The following is a 20,234-nucleotide window of genomic DNA, read 5'->3' as shown; positions in this document are numbered from 1 at the left end:
AATCCACCTGCCAATGCTGGAGATGCAAGAGATGTCTCCATCCCTGGGTGGGGAATATCCCCTGGAGGAGGAAACGGCAATCCACTCCAGTATTCTTGCCTGGAAAAGTCCATGGACTGAGGAGTCTGGCGGGCTACAGTCCATGGGGTCGAGAAGAGCTGGACACGTGAATGCACACACGAGGCTTTCAAGGAGACAGACAAGGCCCTGCGTGGGGCGGTCCCTCTAAGGAAGTGGAGGAACAGCCAGGCAGTGGCTTCATGTGCCAGCAGGGAGGCTGGAGAGGAGGAGTGCCTGCTGTCCTTAGACTCTGCAGATGGTTGGGAGTCTGAATCTATTGAAACAGCTCTTAGACAGTTCTTTCCTTTTTTTGATCTATTTTTTTAAGTCTTTACTGAATTTGTTACATTATTGTTTCTGTTTTACCTTTCGATTTTTTGACCCCAAGGCATGTGGGGTTTTAGCTCTCCGACCAGCGAATTGAACCTACACCCCTCGTGTTGGAAGGTGAAGTCTTTGCGACTGGACTACCAGGGAAGTCCCAGTTCTTTATTGCCTGATCTAGCAGAGTGGATTCCCATCCATCCAATGAGCTTTGGATTGATGCCTGTTGTTTCTCTCTGGAGGCACATTGGCTGGACAATGCCAATGATTAATTTAACTTTTTTTTTCCATTAAAAAAGATTCTCAGCCCGGTGTACTCTCTTCTAGGTTTATAAGACCCATGAGATCAATAGAAACCCAGCATGTCTGTGTTCTGCTTCCTGATTTCCTGTCCACCGCACGCATGTAAAATCTCCCTTCTTGTTTTGCTGTGTGGACACATACCTTCCAGGAAGAACGTGGATCCCCAAATATTTCTTCTTGTTAATCATCTTTCCTCTATTTAAATCTATATTCTCTAAATATATGAGTCTTTTCAGCAACCAAAATACTAAAAAGAAAAATACCCAGATCTGGAAGTTGTAGGAGAAATAGAGCTTAGTAATAGTTTGGGTTATTTTAAGTGACTACACTGATGCTTTAATGGTATACTCCCTGGGTAAAGTGATCACATAAGTTTAAAGGGTTTGCAGATCTTATCAGAAATCAGCAGGTGACTTGCTGGGTCAAGAGTCAGAGCCCAGACATTTACTATGATTCCCTGTTAATATTTCTCCTCTGTCAAGGGATGCTATACGCCATATTTGGATTTGTGGGGAAAGTCATCAGGACAAAGATAATCTTAAGAAGGTGGCGTGCTTGCTCTCATAAAGCTGTGGGTTTTGTGTGAGTTGCTGCCCTTTGGGCTTTTTGCCATCGGTGTTGTCCAGCAAGAACCCAAATGGCTCATTTCCATCCTCCAGTCAATGTCCTCAGCTGGAGCTGATTTTAAACTTTGCCAAGGCTCTCTCTCCCTGCTCCCTCTACCTTTTCTTTCTTGACACTTTATCCTTTCAGACCTCATTTCCTTGTTTTTCTCTCCAAAGTCACTCACCTTTGCCTGCTCCCGGCCCCACGCCTCGTCTGTCTTTGACTCATGTGCAGGGTACCTGTGTGCCCTGGGTGTGGCCTACGTGCAGGCATGTGTGTGTGTGCGTGTGTCCTCCCACCACCAGGGGCATCAGAGCATTTAGGACACGTGCGATTCCCCACACAGGGCAGCTTACACTTACGTAGTTCGAGGCCAGATCCGGGTGGAGATAGTCAATTCCTGCGAAAAGACAAGAGCACAGGAACAGAGGGTTAATACCTGCCATGCATCCTCAGGAAACCTGCTCAAGAAGGTGCCTTCTGTGCGGTGTTGGAAGATGGGGATGGGGTGAACGCTGGGCCCCTGCTTCATGTACCCCTGGGGGAGGGCATTGCCCCCTCCCCCCAAGATGCAGAGCCAGTGGCCACCGGATGTGTCAGAGGAGTGAAGCCAGTTACAGCTCGGGGCCCTAGCATAACACTTCTGACACAAATGTCAGCTTAGTGGCTCCAAGATGGATGTCTCATCCGAGAAGTGATCTAAGAGATTGTGGAAGTTCTGACATTTCTAAAGCATCAGCTGGCATTTCTTCTGCAGTGAAGCCTGCCCTGGGGAGGAAAAGCAATGATTATTTAACGGGGCTCAGACAGCAGTGGATTAGGAGAGCATTGCCAGGCACAGAAATAACAAGAGAAACATGGCTTGGCAAGAAAAGCCATTAGGCAAAGGGCAAGTGGCTTCCTGGAGGTGTCCCAGGTGGGAACTACTTCTTGTTTTTGCAGAAAGCTTTCCAGGGAGCCCGAGACCATGAGTCTTCTGGTGGGAGTCCTGTGCTTTCTCCTGCCTGTGGCCTGTCTCATTGTCCAAGGGTCATTGCAGCGGTAGGATTATGGTCCCTGACGCTGCTGGCTTCCATCAACATGTAGATCTCAGAAAGCACTGTGGAACTTCAAAGGGCAAATTGCAAAGCTCTCATCCAGGTCTGTAGTATCATCTAATCATTGAAAAGCAGCAACAACATCAGAGCATCCAGCCCTTTCAGAAACTGGCTGGGTTCCTGCACTACCTAGTATCATGGTTATGAGTGTAGACTTTGGAGTCAAAGACCAGAGTTTTAATTCCAACCATGCTGCTGACTGGCTGAGTGACTTCAGGCAAGGTACTTGGCCTCTCTGTGCTTGCTTTCTTCTCAACCCGGTAGGGGTGAAAACAGTGCGTCTTATTCCAGAGGCATCAGTAACTTTATTGGGTTGCAATATTTGCAAGCCAGAGGCATCATTAAGTCTTGATCATCATTAAGTGTCGATCATCTTTGCTACATGCATAACAAGGCCGGGCCACCTTGTAGCTTTGTCCTGCAAAAAAGAACTTGCATCCAAATGTATATTTTTAAAAAGAAGTTTTCCTTTTTTTTTTTTCTGGTTGCACAAGTAATTCCTGGACTGGGAGTCACTCATCTACTGATGTTTTCACATCAGAAACAACTTCTGTTGTTACTCTGCTTTCTACAGTTTGGGAGACGTTAGCCAGGCCCTTCTCTTTCACCTCTTTACCCTGCTCCCCAGAGCTGCAGGAAGACAGGGGGAGGAAGATATAAAGGCTAATATTTTTAAAGTTTCAGACCCTTGTTCTGGACCCTGATTCAGAGATGTCAGTGTAGGCTGTGGGATGGAGCTGGGGATAAGCACAGGCTGTGAGACTACCAGATCCAGTTCTATCCGGGCTCAGGCACTGAAATGTTTGTGTGACTCTGGCCGCATAGATTCAGAGTCTCAGCTTCCTCATCTTTGAAACGGAAGTACTGTTCTCCTCGAAAAGCGGTTTTCGAGGTTGGAGCCAGTTCATTGAAAGTGTTCAGCTTACAGTAAACACATAACCAATTACATTTCTTGCATCCTCATCAGTACCTCCATTGACCACATTACTAGAGTTTTGTGGATGGTGCAGAAAGAAGAAATAATTCAAAAGTCTACAGGCTTTATTTTCTTGAGCTCCAAAATCACTGCAGACTGTGACTGCAGCCATGAAATGAAAAGATGCTTGTTCCTTGGGAGAAAAGCTATGACAAACCTAGACAGCATATTCAAAAGCAGAGACATCACTTTGCTGACAAAGGTCCATCTAGTCAAAGCTATGGTTTTTGCAGTAGTCATGTATGGATGTGAGAGTTGGACTATAAAGAATCTGAGTGCCAAAGCATTGATGCTTTTGAACTGTGGTGTTTGAGAAGACTCTTAAGAGTCCCTTGGACTGCAAGGAGATCAAATCAGTCAATCCTAAAGGAAATCAGTCCTGAATATTTACTGGAAGGACTGACGCTGAAGCTGCAGCTCCAATATTTTGGCCACCTGAGGCAAAGAGCTGACTCATTAGAAAGGACCTTGATGCTGGGAAAGACTGAGGGCAGGAAGAGAAAGGGGTGACAGAGGATGAGTTGGTTGGATGGCATCACCAACTCCATGGACATGAGTGTAAGCAAACTCTGGGAGATAGTGAAGGACAGGGAAGCCTGGTGTGCTGCAGTCCATGGGATCACAAAAGTCCAACACGACTGAGACTGAACGACAGCAACAACTTGGTTTTAGAGTGTTGTGTTGAAATTAAATTGTCCTATATGTTTGTTGAAATTGGTAACATTTTGTGCACTCATTGTTAGGCAAAACATGTTGTTACAAACAGATAAGTTTAAAAGAAAAGATATACACACATGCAGAGAATAAGTTTCTTTTTCCCTAACAGTTAATTTTTAAAATATGGCTTCCTGTTCTGACGATTCAAGTTACTTAGGAGAGGAATTTTCTAAGATGCGGTAGTCTCATCTCTCTGATGGGAAAATATTGAAGCCAAGAGATAATTTGAAGACTGAAGGAAATCAGAATTAAAACAAGATAAATTTAGTGCAATTAAAATAAAGGATCTTTAATTAGGTTAAGTAGAAGACTGAATGTTAAGTTAGAACAGACACAGACTTTGGTCTGAGGAAGAGGATTATTGACAGATGGATTAAGGATGACAGACATGATCCAGAAAAATAATGAACTAAGCATGAAAATGATAACCTGGTAATTAAATAGTATTTCAATGTTTTGGTATATTTGATTATCTTTTGAGGCAGAAGACACTGAATACATCTTCTTAATCAGCTTATTTATTTTTCAATTCTTGTATTATTAATGGATTCATTCTTGTTTTTATTCACAGGTTTATGTTCAGCAATGAATGCCAGGTGCTACGCAGGTCTTGGAAAAACACAGACCATTTAGATAACAGAATCTGAGCTGAACAGCCACCTAAGGCTTGCAGTCTACAGGGGGCGCTGACTCATCGCCAATCATGATGCAATATGGTGCACAAATGATAAATATTTGGTTATACTTTTGTTGAGAAACCATTAGTATCCTGTCATTCGTTTGCAAGTCTATGCTGCTGCTGCTGCTAAGTCGCTTCAGTCGTGTCCGACTCTGTACAACAGTCCAAATCCTCAGGAATCGCTGGCAGTTCTGCAGCCCTCAGGGAATCAACAAGGGGCTGCATGTGCATATCCTTAGTTACAATGTTAACAGTTCAGTTGAGACTTTGGAGGTTTTGCACGAGCAAGGTGCCTGCCTGTGACCACTTTTAAGGGTGCTGCTCTGATCCCCCAGATGCTTAGTGATGAAATGGTGATTCCAGTATAACCTAGGCAGGTTCCCCCCAAACCTACATGCATCTTTCTCCTAGGTGAGCTGGCCTCAACCATGGTGCTTTCTGAGCCAAAGCGTCAGGAAGGAAAAACAGGTAAGCTGCCCACAATGGCATGAGTGTGTGCACACACATACACACATACACACACTCACTCTTGTGAGAGCTCCTTTATTTTTTTCCTGTGAAAGCCCTCAGCCACTGAAGAAAGCTTTTGCCTCCACTTCAAAACATCTCACACCTCAGAAAGCACTGAGCATTGTTTTCATGTCGATATTTAATTGAGCCCACACAAAGACACACCGATTTTAAGTACCCTGCCTGTCCTTGTTTTCCATCAATTCTGCTTCAAAGGCTTGCTTTAGAGAACATCATATTCTTTGAGGATCTTGAGAAGAGAAAGGCTCCATTGCTTCATTTCTGTACAGACTTTATATGTAATTGGACCAATACTGCCCAGCGGAGCTTTTATGGAGGGTCCAGACGGCTGATGAGAGGTGAAAGTGCATCCCCAATGAGAAGCCTGCAGGGTAGAGGTACTCCAGAATCTCAGCAGAGCCAATGGCACGTGTAGTTAGAAAAACAGCGGTTCATCAAACCCTTTGGTTTTCAAATCATGATATATAAAAATTAAAGCTCTGCTAAATCTTTGTCAGGCAGGCATGTGGGATAGAATTAACATTACAGGGGGGCAAGTATAGTAAACTGTGATCAGTTTGCTTTACCAGGGCTCATTCTGAAAGCAGCAATAAAGTCAAAATGCTTTTGGGGATCTAGAGCCACACTGCCTCATGGAACTTTCTGTGAAGATAGAAATGAAGTGGAATTGAATTGCCACTAGCCCCATGTGGTTACTGAGACCTTGATATTAAGTGAATGTGATTGAGGAATTGAAATTTTAACTGTATTTAGCTTTTACTAATTAAAACTTAAATGTAAAGAGCCACGTATGGTAGTGGCTACTACATTGAACAGTGTGGATCTAGAGACATAGGTCAATATAAACAGGTTTAGAAGCTGTTTCAAGGTAAGATACAAGCAGTGTTTGCTGTTGCTGTTGTTTAGTTGCTAAATCCTGTCTGGCTGTTTCGTGACCCCCATGGACTGCAGCCTGCCAGGCTTCTCTATCTGTGGGATTTCCCAGGCAAGAATGCTGGAGTGGGTTGCCATTTCCTTCCCCAGGAGATCTTCCCAACCCAGGGATCGAACCCACCTCTCTTGCCCTGGCAGGTGGATTCTTTACCATTGAGCCACCAGGGAAGTCCAGTGGCCCCAATGAGGAATTATAGTTCAGTGATGGTCAACTTTCATTTGTTCATTAAAAAAATGTAAACTTCTTAATTCAGTACATATTTGTGAAGGGCTTGGGGATCACTGATGTGAGGAGGGTGAGGATGTCGCCACAGTGTACATGACCATGCCCAGCCTCTGGCCCTCCTACCTCTGACTAGCATCTCCCGAATGATGGATCTTTTCCGTTCCAAAGACATGCAAAAGACACACTTGGTTCCAGATGAGTGAAGCCTTCGGAATACTCACCATCGTCCATAATTCCAATGGTAACACCTTTCCCTGTGTATCCCAGCTCCCAGGCTTCTGCCACATTCAAGTCGAGACCGGGAGTACCATCAGCTTGCCCAGTATTGATCTGGTTCAAGAATGCCAAAGCAGAGGCTCTTATTAGTTCGGTGTAGATGGTAAAGCACCAGATGGTAAGTATTTGCTTGACACACTCTGCAGCCACCTGATATTTCAGGGCCAGTTCAGAGGTCATGTCTGCCATGAGACAGGACTTTGGGGTGTTCCCTCCATCTACCTCTTCTAGTCTGCTCCTTCTGTTTTTTGATACACAGAGCACTGGCATTTTTTGTCTCATGGAAATATTCAAATATTCTGTCTCCCTACCTCTTATTACTGGATCATCATCTTTAAACTCCTGAAGGCCAACATTGCAAGAAATCCTCCCCAGTTTAGAATTAAGTGCTCACAACTCTTGTAGCTCTGTATTTATTCCTCACTTTCAGAAGTTAGTTCATTTTGTCTTGCTTTATTCTGATTGAATAATTTCCTCACTAAATAATAATATCCTTTGCAAGAGGGAGCATGCTCTATTTACCTTTTTAAGCTCAATATCCCCACACCAAGTCTCACTTAAAATTATTTGTTGGACTGAATTAAAGAGAGCTGCCTCACCTTTAGTGCAAGTTCTAATATAAGAAATAAAAAAGCCTCCCCCCTTTAAAAAATCAAAAAAGAAAGAAAAGGTAAAAAGAAAAATTCCATACAAATATGTTCACTACCCTCTTCTTATGCATTTTTGTCCTGCGGAGATTCTCTCAAAGATAAATCATTTAAAAAAAAATAGGCAAGTTAGAGCTGGCATTGACAGATGCCCACCATGACAAGTAGCTGGTACGATGCTGATGCTGCTGAAACATGTAAATATCATTCAGTTCAGTTCAGTTCACTCTCTCATTCGTGTCCGACTGTTTGCGACCCCATGAATCGCAGCACGCCAGGCCTCCCTGTCCATCACCAACTCCTGGATTTCACTCAAACTCATGTCCATTGAGTCGGTGATGCCTTCCAGCCATCTCATCCTCTGTCATCCCCTTCTCCTCCTGCCCCCAATCCCTCCCAGCATCAGAGTCTTTTCCAATGAATCAACTCTTATTAGGGCTCTTCACAGAAATGACTACTGTTCTCATAGGCACATGTGAAGATGACACCTCATGCCCTGGAAGTTAGAACCATGTGACTGGTTTTGGCCGATGGAATGTGAATTTACATGCCATTCATCATGTCCAGGCAGAAGCTTTAGAAGCCAGTGTGTGATCTGCTTTTCTCCCGCCATTGAGTTGCTCGTGTAACCAGGGGTTGGGATGCAGCTAAGATGAAGCCTGGGTACCTAAGGCATTTCAAAGTGTTGGATGCATAACGTGAGTGAGAAACAAGCTTTGATGTTGTTATTCCACTCTGATTTGCGGGTTGTTTGCTATTGTTAGACACCTAGGCGATCCTAACACACATAAACTCATTCAGTTACCCAGACTGGATTTGTAGAATTCCCTGCCTTGAAGCCTAGAGCATAGTCCAGCTCTGAAACTCCAAGGGAAAAATTGTGATGCATTCCTACAATGGGCTGTTTATAAATTACAAACATTTACAAATTAGTCACCCCTTCCGTTCCATATACCCTGTGGTTTGGGTTGGTTTGGAGGCACGTGAGCCCATCTCTTTTAAACGTAACCCAACCCACCCAAATAGGTTGTGAAAATATATTCGTTTCACCAGACAGACTAGGATTCCATGCCTTGACTCCTGCATCAGTTAAGCTCTACTGAATTGACTGCCATTATTGTAGGAAGCACCAATAGGTGGTACTCCTGCAACTCTAGTCTCTGAGTTCCCTTGCTTGTCCCTTGTGAAGTCATCCGACTCTTTTCTCTTACTCCTGTGGCCCCATCCTGGCCTCCCAGTCCTATACCTTCTGAGGCCCTGGTTACTCCTCCCAGAACTTTGACTTGACTTTCACATGTTTCTGCAAGTCTTCACTTATACACTGGTCTGGGAGGAACTGAGCAGCTCTTGGTAGTTGCAGGTCATGGCTGTTTAGTAGTTCCAGAAAGAAAGCAGATGTGTGGAGTGTGATGGAAAATCAATACTGATCAGAGGGGACAGAAAAGTTCCCCCAAGCTGGTGCTGGCTAGCATCCCACAGACTAATGAGGAAATAGAAATGCATCTTTTGTCTGAAGTCCCAGGATGAGAACCATTATGAAAGGGACCGAGATGCTTACCAGGTACCATTGCTTTGTGAAAAGAGGGTCGTTCACGTTGATGTCGATCTCGTTGATGTCTCTGTACCCTCGCTTTTTCCGGTTGAATCCTTCCTGCTGCAAGGCCCTCTTTACCTGGAATGACAATGCTTGAGTATTATCTGACTATTGGCCGAACACCTCTCTTCTAGAATTCATTTCCACAAATTCAAATTCCGTTTGTATATAATGTGTGTTTTTTTTTTCTTTCCTCAGTAGAAGCTGAGCTCATCTCATGAACACTCTTACTTTCTGATTATTTCCCAAGATAATTTACTGTTGTTTGCATTGAACAAAGGCCATGGGGATGGCCTTCAGTGAGTTTTGAGTTTTTGTGAAAATAAGAATTATGTGGAGATAAGGTGGTCTGAAATTGCCAACGTCCCCTGGATCATCAAAAAAGCAAGAGAGTTCCAGAAAAAACATCTATTTCTGCTTTATTGACTATGCCAAAGCCTTTGAATGTGTGGATCACAATAAACTGTGGAAAATTCTGAAAGAGGTGGGAATACCAGACCACCTGACCTGCCTCTTGAGAAATCTGTATGCAGGTCAGGAAGCAACAGTTAGAACTGGACATGGAACAACAGACTGGTTCCAAATAGGAAAAGGAGTACGTCAAGGCTGTATATTGTCACCCTGCTTATTTAACTTATATGCAGAGTACATCATGAGAAACGCTGGACTGGAAGAAACACAAGCTGGAATCAAGATTGCCGGGAGAAATATCAATAATCTCAGATATGCAGATGACACCACCCTTATGGCAGAAAGTGAAGAGGAGCTAAAAAGCCTCTTGATGAAAGTGAAAGAAGAGAGTGAAAAAGTTGGCCTAAAGCTCAACATTCAGAAAACGAAGATCACGGCATCTGGTCCCATCACTTCATGGGAAATAGATGGGGAAACAGTGGAAACAGTGTCAGACTTTATGTTTCTGGGCTCCAAAATCAGTGCAGATGGTGACTGCAGCCATGAAATTAAAAGACGCTTACTCCTTGAAAGAAAGGTTATGACCAACCTAAATAGCATATTTAAAAGCAGAGACATTACTTTGCCAACACAGGTCTGTCTAGTCAAGCCTATGGTTTTTCCTGTGGTCATGTATGGATGTGAGAGTTGGACTGTGAAGAAGGCTGAGCGCCAAAGAATTGATGCTTTTGAACTGTGGTGTTGGAGAAGACTCTTGAGAGTCCCTTGGACTGCAAGGAGATCCAACCAGTTCACTCTGAAGGAGATCAGCCCTAGGATTTCTTTGGAAGGACTGATGCTAAAGCTGAAACTCCAGTACTTTGGCCACCTCATGCGAAGACTTGGAGAAGACTCTGATGCTGGGAGGGATTGGAAGCAGGAGGAGAAGGGGATGACAGAGGATGAGATGGCTGGATGGCATCAGTGACTCGATGGACGTGAGTCTGAGTGAGCACCGGGAGATGGTGATGAACAGGGAGGCCTGCCGTGCTGCTGTTCATGGGGTTGCAAAGAGTCGGACATGACTGAGCAACTGAACTGAACTGAACTGAAGGTGGTAGGGGGCATTAGGTGAAATGAAACAGCGGAACACTTGCATTAAGGGAATGAATGTGATTTAGAGAGGGAGGGGGTGGACCCATCACAGCCTAGTTTTCTGGAGGCACCATACTGAAGAGGAAGATTAAAAATTTTACATAATCTCCTGCTTCTTCTGCCTCTGTAACCCAGCTTGCTCCTTACAACGTCTGGATCATGTAGGTCTCAGAAAGTGGGGACTCACAATACTAGGAACTGGAGCTTATCTCACCCGCCCTTGTCCTGCTCTTTGCAATCGCCCTAGCCCCTGCAAGCTCCTCAGTCCATGGGATTCTCCAGGCTAGAATAGAGGAGCAGACTGCCATTTCATACTCCAAACCTGCCTAATCATGCCTGTCTGTGTATAAGAAACTCTGTCAGCCCTTTGTTCAGGGCTCAGAGCTTGGAGTGTTAGCTCTTCTGGAAGCTCGACAGTGTAATAAACCTGAGTTCTCCAACTCTCCAAGTGTGGCGCTTGGTTTCTCGAGTACTGGTTTTCCCGATTTTGCTGACAGTCCTGTACTATCACATTTGGGAATCAGCCAAAACAAAACATCAAAAACAACAACAAAAAAAGAAAAACCTGCCTGACAAGCTGGCAAGTCCACAACAAAGTTCTAGAAGGTGAGTGAGGGAACCTCGAAGATAAATTGGTGCTCTCTTTGCAATGATGACACTTCATCTGGAGACAGTCAGATTGAACCCCAAGCCCTTGGATGGAAATGAAACTTAGGAGCTGAATCAGGAGGCTCCTGGCAACAGCTGGGCTTTGTCCCAAAAGGGAAGCTTTCTTTCCACTTGGGCAAAAATGAACTCACCATGCAGTAGCTGTAGCTGAACATCTACCTGCTCCAGAACTATGCAAGCGGGTAAAAGGGTATGTTCTGGATGCTGTTAATTTTTTACAATTATATTTTGTTGCCAAATGTTCATTTCTCCTTCCGCCATGTTCCCCAGTATCTTGGGGGTATGACCTCAAGCCTACTGGGTTCTGTGTTTGTGGGAGTGAAATTCCAGGCACCAATCTCTTGTAAAGGAACCGAAGCCTCTCTGCCTTAGAAGGTGTCTCTCTTCCAGGGTCTGAATCATGGGGGAATGGTGTGAGGGCAGAAAGGACCCTCGGATGGTGTTTATTCAGAGGCTCACTCACCAGACCTTACCCCCTAAAGGATCCTTGCCACTGTTGGCCACAGCTCAGCCTGGAGCCCTCCAGGACCAATCCTTCAGCCTCCCACAGACCATGAGCTCTGCACCACTTTCCAACAGATTCACTTTCACTTACATGACCCAGAATCAATTTCTGTTGCCTACACCCATGAACTCAGATACGGGACAAGGGAAAACAGAAGATTCCATGTTAGGAGTGAAGCTGGAAGAGGGTGAATAGAGAGACCACAGGCGTGACTGAAAACCCTCCCATTCCTTGCTGCCCTGGGAGGTGAGGGAGGCTGCAGCTGAGCGGTTCCTCACTTCCCTGCTTCACACGTGGACACAGGAAGGCCCGGGCTTATTTGCCAGAAAAATTCTTAATTCTGCAAGAAACTGTCCATGTAGAGAAGTAGTGGGTGTGCCATTTGCTCTGTGACTTCTTTGTGGGCAGTGAGGAGTCCAACAAGAGACATTCCCTGTGATACAGTTAACCCCTACCCCTTGAAAGTGAGGTGAAAGTGTTTGTCGCTGTCGTATCCAACTCATTGTGACCCCACAGACTGTAGCCGGCCAGGCTCCTCTGTCCATGGGATTCTCCAGGCAAGAATAGAGGGGCAGACTGCCATTTCCTACTCCAAGCAGTCTTCCCCACCCAGGGATTGAACCTGCATCTCTTTACCACTGAAACTCTGGGAAGCCCTTAATTTGCTACCTCAAGCTTCAGTTCTATTTAGATTCTTCACAGATTGGGCACCCCAAACCTGAATTTCTTCGTCCTGACAATTCTTCACGAATTTATTGTTTCTTTGTCTAAAAAGTATAAAAGCTGCCTGCTTTGGTCACTTCTTAGGTCCTATGGGTTCTATGAGACCTCCATGTGCATGAATTAAATTTTGTTTCTTTTTCTGCCATTAATCTGCCTCATGTCCATTTCAGTATTAGGCCAGCCATGGGAACCTGTGGGCAGCACAAGGGAGGTTTCTTCCTCCCCTACACTCTCAACCTGTAAAGAGCCACCAAATGCCCCCTTTCAAAGCTTCTGATTACTGGAATTTCCAGTACAGGAACTGGAGCTTGCCTGCCCATCTCGAATGCCCATCTTTCCATTTTGGTCCCACACCCAAGTCTTCACCTGCTCTGCTCTCAGATGGGGGTCTTGCCTGGCCTCCCGTGGTTGGCGGTGGCCCCATGATATAGACTTATGTTGGAAAACTCTGCAGGTTGTTCCCAGAAGCATGAGAACAGGAAGACTATCTCAGATTTCATCTTTTCCAATAACAGTCAAGGAATAGCTGTCACAACGTCACTTCAAACTCAGACCAAGTGCATTCTAATGAAAAGGCTGTCTAACTTCATTTCCATAAAATTAATTTTTAATTTCATAAATTAGTTTTTAATGGAGACCAGCGATGCTTTGGAATGCCATGCTCCCTGGACAGCATCCTCCTTGTAACTCAGAAGCACCGCAGCGTGACTTGAGAGGTCTATAGTTTTGCACCGTGTGTTATTAAAAACCAAGAATTCTAAGACTGTAGAGTGCTTTCTGAATCATGTCCTCAGTGAAGATCACAGTTAGAGTTCCAAGAGGGATGAACACCTTTAAGACATATATTTTCACTTGTTACTCAAAAAACTAGATAACAGCGTCTCCCCTACAATGGTACCATATACTGCCATCAGTCGCTTTTGTGTTTTGGTTCTTGTCCAATTCTAACTTGCATTTAAACCTAATTTTTACATCATAGTAATCACATCATTCATAAAATTGAGCACCCTTTCTTTATTGAGTATCTGACCATAAGAATTTGAATACATTGCTACATAGCTCTCATCTTTTAATTTTTAATGGCTTCCTAAACATTCCATAGAGGAATGTACCATAACTTACACAACGAGTTCCCTCTTAGTGGTCATTTAATTGTTTTCTATTATAAGTGAAATTGCCATGAGCAGAGAGATGAGGTTATAAACTATTTTTAAAGACCTCTGGGGAAGGTTTCAGTGTTCCAATTCTACGTGTGATAAAGCTCTTAATGTCAGAGAAGTATTTCCTAGCATCTATAATCTTCCCTCACATTATAACTAAAAGACCATTTTTCTTCTCTTTTCTTCCTCCTATGAACTGTAACCTTTCACAGATGATTCCTTTCATTACCACTTAGATGTAGGACCAATGACATGCATAAAACTTAACCATGGCTTCTCGCCTTTCCAAAAAAAAAAAAAAAATATATATATATATATATATATACATATAACATACAGTTAGCTACGGTATTTAGTTTTAGAATGCTCCCCCAAGTTGGTTCATTGACTTAAACATTTATACAAATAAAAAAATATGAGAAAGCAGGTGTATGTGTTACTGGGTATTATTTTATTACAAATGAACAGATGGATATTCTACGATTCAGGTTCAGGTTTTAAACCTTAATTGGAAACATGTACAAACACAGATTTTGCTGGAACAACTCCACCTACTGCCTTCCCTTCCTTGTGTCTCCCCTCAATGAAGAGATTTTCAGTCCACAAACGTTTTTGTGAATCTACAGTATGCTAGTTACAGACGGTACTAGGGTGAGGCAGACATCCCTGCATGTTGGCATACTCTTTTACAAGCTGCATTAACAAGGTACTTTCACTACATTTAATTTTCCCTGGTGGCTCAGATGGCAAAGAATCTGCCTGTTATGCAGGAGACCAGGGTTTGATCCCTGGGTAGGAAAGACCTCCTGGAGAAGGGATGGCAACCCACTCTGGTATCCTTGCTTGGAGAATTCCATGGAGAGAGGAGTCTGGTGGGCTACAGTCCATGGGGTTGTAAAGAGTCAGACACAGCTGAGCAACTAACACTTTTAGTTTCAATCTTCCCCACTTGTGTGCAGGCACAGTTCCAGTTGAGGAAACAAAGGTTCAGAGACCATTGGCCAAAAATTGAAAACATGGCAGTCACCCAAGTTGATCAGTTCTAAATGGTGTGAACTTTCCGCTAAAGCACACAGCCTCTCCCTGAGGCATGAAACACAGTCGACCTTCACCTCGTATAACTTCCTAGGGATCAGGGCGGGGATCACTTCCCTGCTGCGCTGACAATTAAATAGCTGATAATTAGCACTGACTGTGCTGGGCAATGGCATCTGGAAAAGGCAATGGCACCCCACTCCAGTACTCTTGCCTGGAAAATCCCATGGATGGAGGAGCCTGGAAGGCTGCAGTCCATGGGTTCACTGAAGGTTGGACATGACTGAGTGACTTCACCTTCAGTTTTCACTTTCATGCATTGGAGAAGGAAATGGCAACCCACTCCAGTGTTCTTGCCTGGAGAATCCCAGGGATGGGGGGCCTGGTGGGCTGCCATCTATGGAGCTGCACAGAGTCGGACACGACTAAAGTGACTTAGCAGTAGCAGCAGCAGTGCTGGGCAAGGGAGAGGCCAGAAGAAAGGGGGGCAATCTAGGGATCTGCCTCCAAAGGGTGGGAGAGCATCTAGGCTTGCCATGAGCCTGTGAAGAAAAACCAGAAAACACGGAACTAACGTGGTGCTGAGGGCACTGGTTTGTGATCTGTGATGCTACTGATCGTGTCACACTATGCTTTTCTGTGTCATGGGCGTGCTCAGTTGCTCAGTTGTGTCTGACATGTTGTGACCCCATGGACCATAGCCCACCAGGCTCCTCTGTCCATGGGATTCTCCAGGCATGAATACTGGAGTGGGTTGCCATGCCCTCCTCCAGGGGAACTTCCCGACCCAGGAATTGAACTCAAGTCTCTGGTGTCTTCTGCACTGGCAGGCAGATTCTTTGCCAATGAGCCTATTATAGGTTGACCTATGTCCCCTAGAAGATATGTTGAAGTTGTCACCCCTGGTAGCCCTGAAAGTGATCCAGTCTGGGGACAGGGCCAGTGTATATGTGATTAGTTCAGGTGAGGGCAGCCTGGGTCCTAATATAGTTCAGCTGGTGTCCTCATAAGAAGAGGATGAAGACAGACACACACACTGTGGTGATGTAATAGAGTAAGTCATCAGGATAAACTCATTGCTGGGTAGGACTTTAAATTCTCATCAGGCAGTTATTGCCAGATGCCCCCCAGAAGGCTTATACTGAATTGCATGCTCAGTGACAGTGCATGAGAGTGTGGGGAACTTGAAAATGTGTGGCCCTCAGACACCCTAACGTGGCTATTCTGTTTTGGGGGCCTGGGGTGCCACCTGGGAACCTGTTCTTGAAGAACTCCTAGAGGATCACGCCGTGTGTCCTGGACTGAGGTCTCTGGGAGACTGCAAACTCCAAGATCCCCTCCTGATTCTCTGGTGCCTCAGTGATGCAGGAAGCAGAGGTTCTGAGCCTGGACGAACAGACCAGTAAACTTGGCCCCGGCCTCCGTGTCTCTCGAACTTCCCAGGTGATTCCTAAGAGCCCCGGGGCTTGGGCAGCTGTGTGCTAGACTCCTCTATCCACTTCTTGTCTCTTGACCCCGTCAAGAAAGGAAATCGAACTATGGATGAGAGAGGGACAAAGTGCATCTACACCAAGCAACTTCAAGGGTGTGTTCTCTGGAGGAGACCAAGCCCAAACCCATAAGAAAATACATTGTATTTGCTTACAAAAAATTAAATCTCTCCTTATTCATCTCAGGCTGCTTGCTGGGAGGTGGGGGAGGGGAGGCTGGGAAGGGGTGGGGAGTGGGAAGAATATCCAGAATGCAGCAAATTGTCCAAAGAACACAGCTCTTAAAAATAAAAATTAAAACTGTCTTAATTTGTATGGTAAATTACCTAGCCTGTATCAGCCGAGGACTTTCTTTTCCTGATAGGTTCAGACAAAACAAAAATAGCTCTTCCAGAAACATTGTGCCCAATACATCAGCTAGAACATCTGTGGGTGGACTTGACATTGAGTCCGCATGGGGTGCAGGGTGAAGGCTGGAGTCAGACGGCCCTCTGGCCCCTGGCCTGATTATCGGTCATGGCTCTCCTGGGGTGGGAAGAGGACCCTCCTTTCTGGTGCATGAGATGCCAGAACCATGCTGGGGGGCTGTCCTTTTAAGTTTTGAGCTGCTGGGGAGAATTGAAATGTATTGAGTTGGGCTTCACCTCATGGGAAGGACAATATAGCTTGACTTTCATTGAATATAAAACGTGGAAGGAGAGGCTGCATGGCATTGTGGACAAGAGCTGGCCTTTGGGACAGACAGGTGTGAATTAGAGACTCTGATGTACCTACTGTTCACTATCATGAGATCTCAAGCAAGCTACAGAAACTATTTGAGGCTCAGTTTTTTTCACCTGTAAAATGGACGTGAGACGTAGTACCCACTTACACTGATTGAGCTGACTGTGTGCCAGGAGGGGTTTTAGTCCTTTATGTACATCATCTCAGATAATTTTCACAACAATCTTGGGGCAGAAGAAAGATTAGGAGTGAAGGCACGAAAAGTATGCAGGGAGCCAAAGGAGGAGCCATGAGTCAGATCTGTTACAGGTTGAATTATGACCCCCTGAAAAATTCACATGTTAGTGCTCTAACCCCCAGTGTGTCAGAATGTGATTGGGTTTTTTTTTTTTTTTTTTTTTGAGGAAGTGTCTTAGATAATTCTGTTAAAATGAGGTCACTAAGGTGAGCCTTAGTCCAGTATGGCTGATGTCCTTGATAAGAAGAGGAAATCTGAACAAGGACCCATGGAGGAATGATGTAAAGGCATAGGGTAAAGATGGCTACCTGCAACTCTGTGCAACTCTATGGACTGTAGCTGCCTGGTTCCTCTGTCCATGGAATTCTCCAGGCAAGAATACTGGAGTGGTTTGCCATTCTTTTCTCCAGAGAATCTTCCTGACCCAGGGGTCGAATCTAGGTCTCCTGCAATGCAGGCAGATTCTTTACCATCTGAGCCACCAGGGAAGCCCCTCAAAGCAGCTCAGGGTGTCTTTAATTCACTCTTCCTGCTCTTAGCTAGTGGAAGACAAATCAAGTTCAACATGGTGAGAGTAACCAGCTGAAGTCATTCCCATGAGTGTCTTAACTGCAGAAGACCCCCTGCAGGAAAAGCACATAACCACCTCTCTTCCTGTGAATTTCCAAGGCAGCATGTTAGCTCTGTGTTTGAACCAAGGAACTGAAGGCAGCTCATCAAACAAGAAACCCAGAAAGGCCATCACTGCTGGATGAGGTGAGAGATTAGGGAAGAAGGAGGCCACATAAACTCAGATATTCCAATTCACCGCTTTCCACCAACCATTGGCCTTGGCTGTCAAGATCCTGAGGCAGAGGTCTGTGGAGGGAAGACGACCCAGGGGCGTCCTTCACCTGAGGTGGGAGCAGGGAGCTGGCAGAGAACATTCAGAGAGTCTGGCGGCTTAATTTCCTCCTTGAGTAGGCAGGTATGACTTCTCTGCAAGTCCAATTATAGGCAAATCACAGGGCTTAACTTTTCAAACAGAGAGTTAAGCCTTAATGATGGCTGAATGCACGATATTGATCCCCCTCATTTAGAGAGGTTTGCCCATTTTTCAAGAATGAAGACGATCAATTGAGAAGAGAGGATACGGTTGTGTGCCTCCGGCCACAGTTCCAGTCACTGCCTCTTGGTGACAAGATATTAACAAATTGCTATCTATCATCTAAAGCTGTATATACAAGATATACTTTGAGCTAAGTCAATGTAATTAGGGAAGGATCAAAAGATGCTTCTAGCAGAGCCAAGGACAGAGATCACAGATGGGAATGCCTGTAGGAGGTAAACTACAGCTGGAAGGTGTGTGTGACGTCTTGAACGTCACAAGTAGGGTTTTGGGGATTCTATCACAAAAAATAACATTAAAAGATGGTAGAAGCTGTGCCAGGTGTTGGGGCAGGGCTGGTTAGACTGGAGTACACTTGAGAGGATGACTTTCTGGGGATGCCAGGAACCCCTAAATGCTGTCTGGGATCACAATGATGTGACCCTTTCATTGAGGTTTTCCTGAGAAATGTGGAAAAGAAGCAAAGCAAGGCTCAGTGGCTTTAGCATATTAATAGTTTTCGGCTACACACATAATGACTTGATGCAGAGTCTGCTGGCCAGGAGGTCGGCTCTGATTCCCACTGCAGGAGGGCAGAAGGACCTCAGGCTAACACAGAAGGCTCCCAGGAGGTCAGATGGAGGGAGGAGGAGTGAGGCAAAGGCTCTGCCCTGTCCACGCCAGCTGCGGCCCCTCCCAGTGTCCTCACACACGACTCACCCACTCAGTGCTCCGTCTTCCTGGAAAGGCACCGAGGTAAGAAGTGAAGACAAGCCAGCAGGGCCCACAGAGAAGTTGCTTGTGGCACCCAGCTAGGAGGGAGTGGCTGCAGCTGAACCTAGAACACACAGCTTCCAGAAACTTCCTCCCTTGCACAGCCTCCAGAGTGATGATGGTACCTGGTCCACTTCTGCTAATGGGCCAAACAGAGGATGCTGGGTAGAGTGTCCCCAGGATCCCTAGTCCCCATTCTACATTTGACTAGGGGTTCAAGAGTGTGCTTCTGGAAGGAACAGGTGAATCTGACAGCAGGTACAATGCAAGTCTCATGAATTACGTCTACTCCTGGTCACCTCCTTAGGCAGAACTGCAGTGCCAGGGGCGCCGGGCTTGGTCCTATGGGTTTGTCACCTTAGCTTTGCTTCCATGATCACAGGGTACTGATGATATCCCAGCCCAGATGCTGCCCCACAAATGTGTGTAGGGAAAAAGGGGATGGGTGGGGGGGTGGGTGATTCCGTTCAAGACATGGCTTTGCTGCTGCTAAGTCACTTCAGTCGTGTCCAGCTCTTTTTGACCCCATAGATGGCAGCCCACCAGGCTCCCCCGTCCCTGGGATTCTCCAGGCAAGAACACTGGAGTAGGTTGCCATTTCCTTCTCCAATGCATGAAAGGGAAAAATGAAAGTGAAGTTGCTCAGTCATGTCTGACTCTTGGCAACCCCATGGACTGCAGCCTGCCAGGCTCCTCCATCCATGGGATTTTCCAGACAAGAGTACTGGAGTGGGGTGCCATTTCCTTCTCCAATACAGGAAAGTGAGAACTGAAAGTGAAGTTGCTCAGTCATGTCCGACTCTTAGCAACCCCATGGACTGCAGCCTGCCAGGCTCCTCCGTCCATGGGATTTTCCAGACAAGAGTATTGGAATGGGGTGCCACTGCCTTCTCCAAGTCATGGCTCTACCTGAGTGCTAAAGACCATGATTGTGGTGCAGTGAACCAGCCCTAGGACTCAGAACCAGAAAGAACAGGTGCAGTCCTGGTGTAAGGGGTTAGCTTCTTATTTATGTGTTCTGAGGTAGGTCCCTCAGGTCTCTGAGTCATGATTTCCTCATCTAGGTCAGCGGTGTTTTGTAAATAAAGTTTCTCGAATGCTGCTGTGCTCGTTTGTTTATCTCCTGCCTCTGGCTTCTTTTACTGCAGTGGCAGATTTGAGTGGTTGTAACTGAGGGCATGGGCTTCCCTGGTGGCTCAGATGGTAAAGAATCCACCTGCAATGCAGGAGTCCTGGCTTTGATCCCTGGGTCGGGAAGATTCCCTGGAGAAGGCAATGGCAATCCACTCCAGTCTCCTTGCTTGGAGAATTCCATG

General features: G+C 45.5%; 1 protein-coding gene across 1 annotated transcript in view; it reads right to left on the bottom strand.

Annotated features, from left to right (window-relative positions):
• The window catches only part of LOC128058509 (neuroendocrine convertase 2), a 234,350-nt gene that overhangs the window by 97,558 nt on the left and 116,558 nt on the right, over positions 1–20,234 (bottom strand). The window contains exons 3-5 of the mRNA XM_052650991.1: positions 8,934–9,047; positions 6,674–6,782; positions 1,656–1,693 (exon numbers count right to left, since the gene is read on the bottom strand). Of these exons, the coding sequence (XP_052506951.1) occupies positions 1,656–1,693; positions 6,674–6,782; positions 8,934–9,047 (261 nt within the window). The remainder of the gene's footprint in view (positions 1–1,655; positions 1,694–6,673; positions 6,783–8,933; positions 9,048–20,234) is intronic.

The sequence above is a fragment of the Budorcas taxicolor genome, chromosome 13 (genome assembly GCF_023091745.1).
Source record: "Budorcas taxicolor isolate Tak-1 chromosome 13, Takin1.1, whole genome shotgun sequence".
NCBI classification, from domain to species: domain Eukaryota; kingdom Metazoa; phylum Chordata; class Mammalia; order Artiodactyla; family Bovidae; genus Budorcas; species Budorcas taxicolor.
The sequence above is the reverse complement of the archived record's forward strand: the minus strand, read 5'-3'. Positions and strand labels throughout refer to the sequence as shown.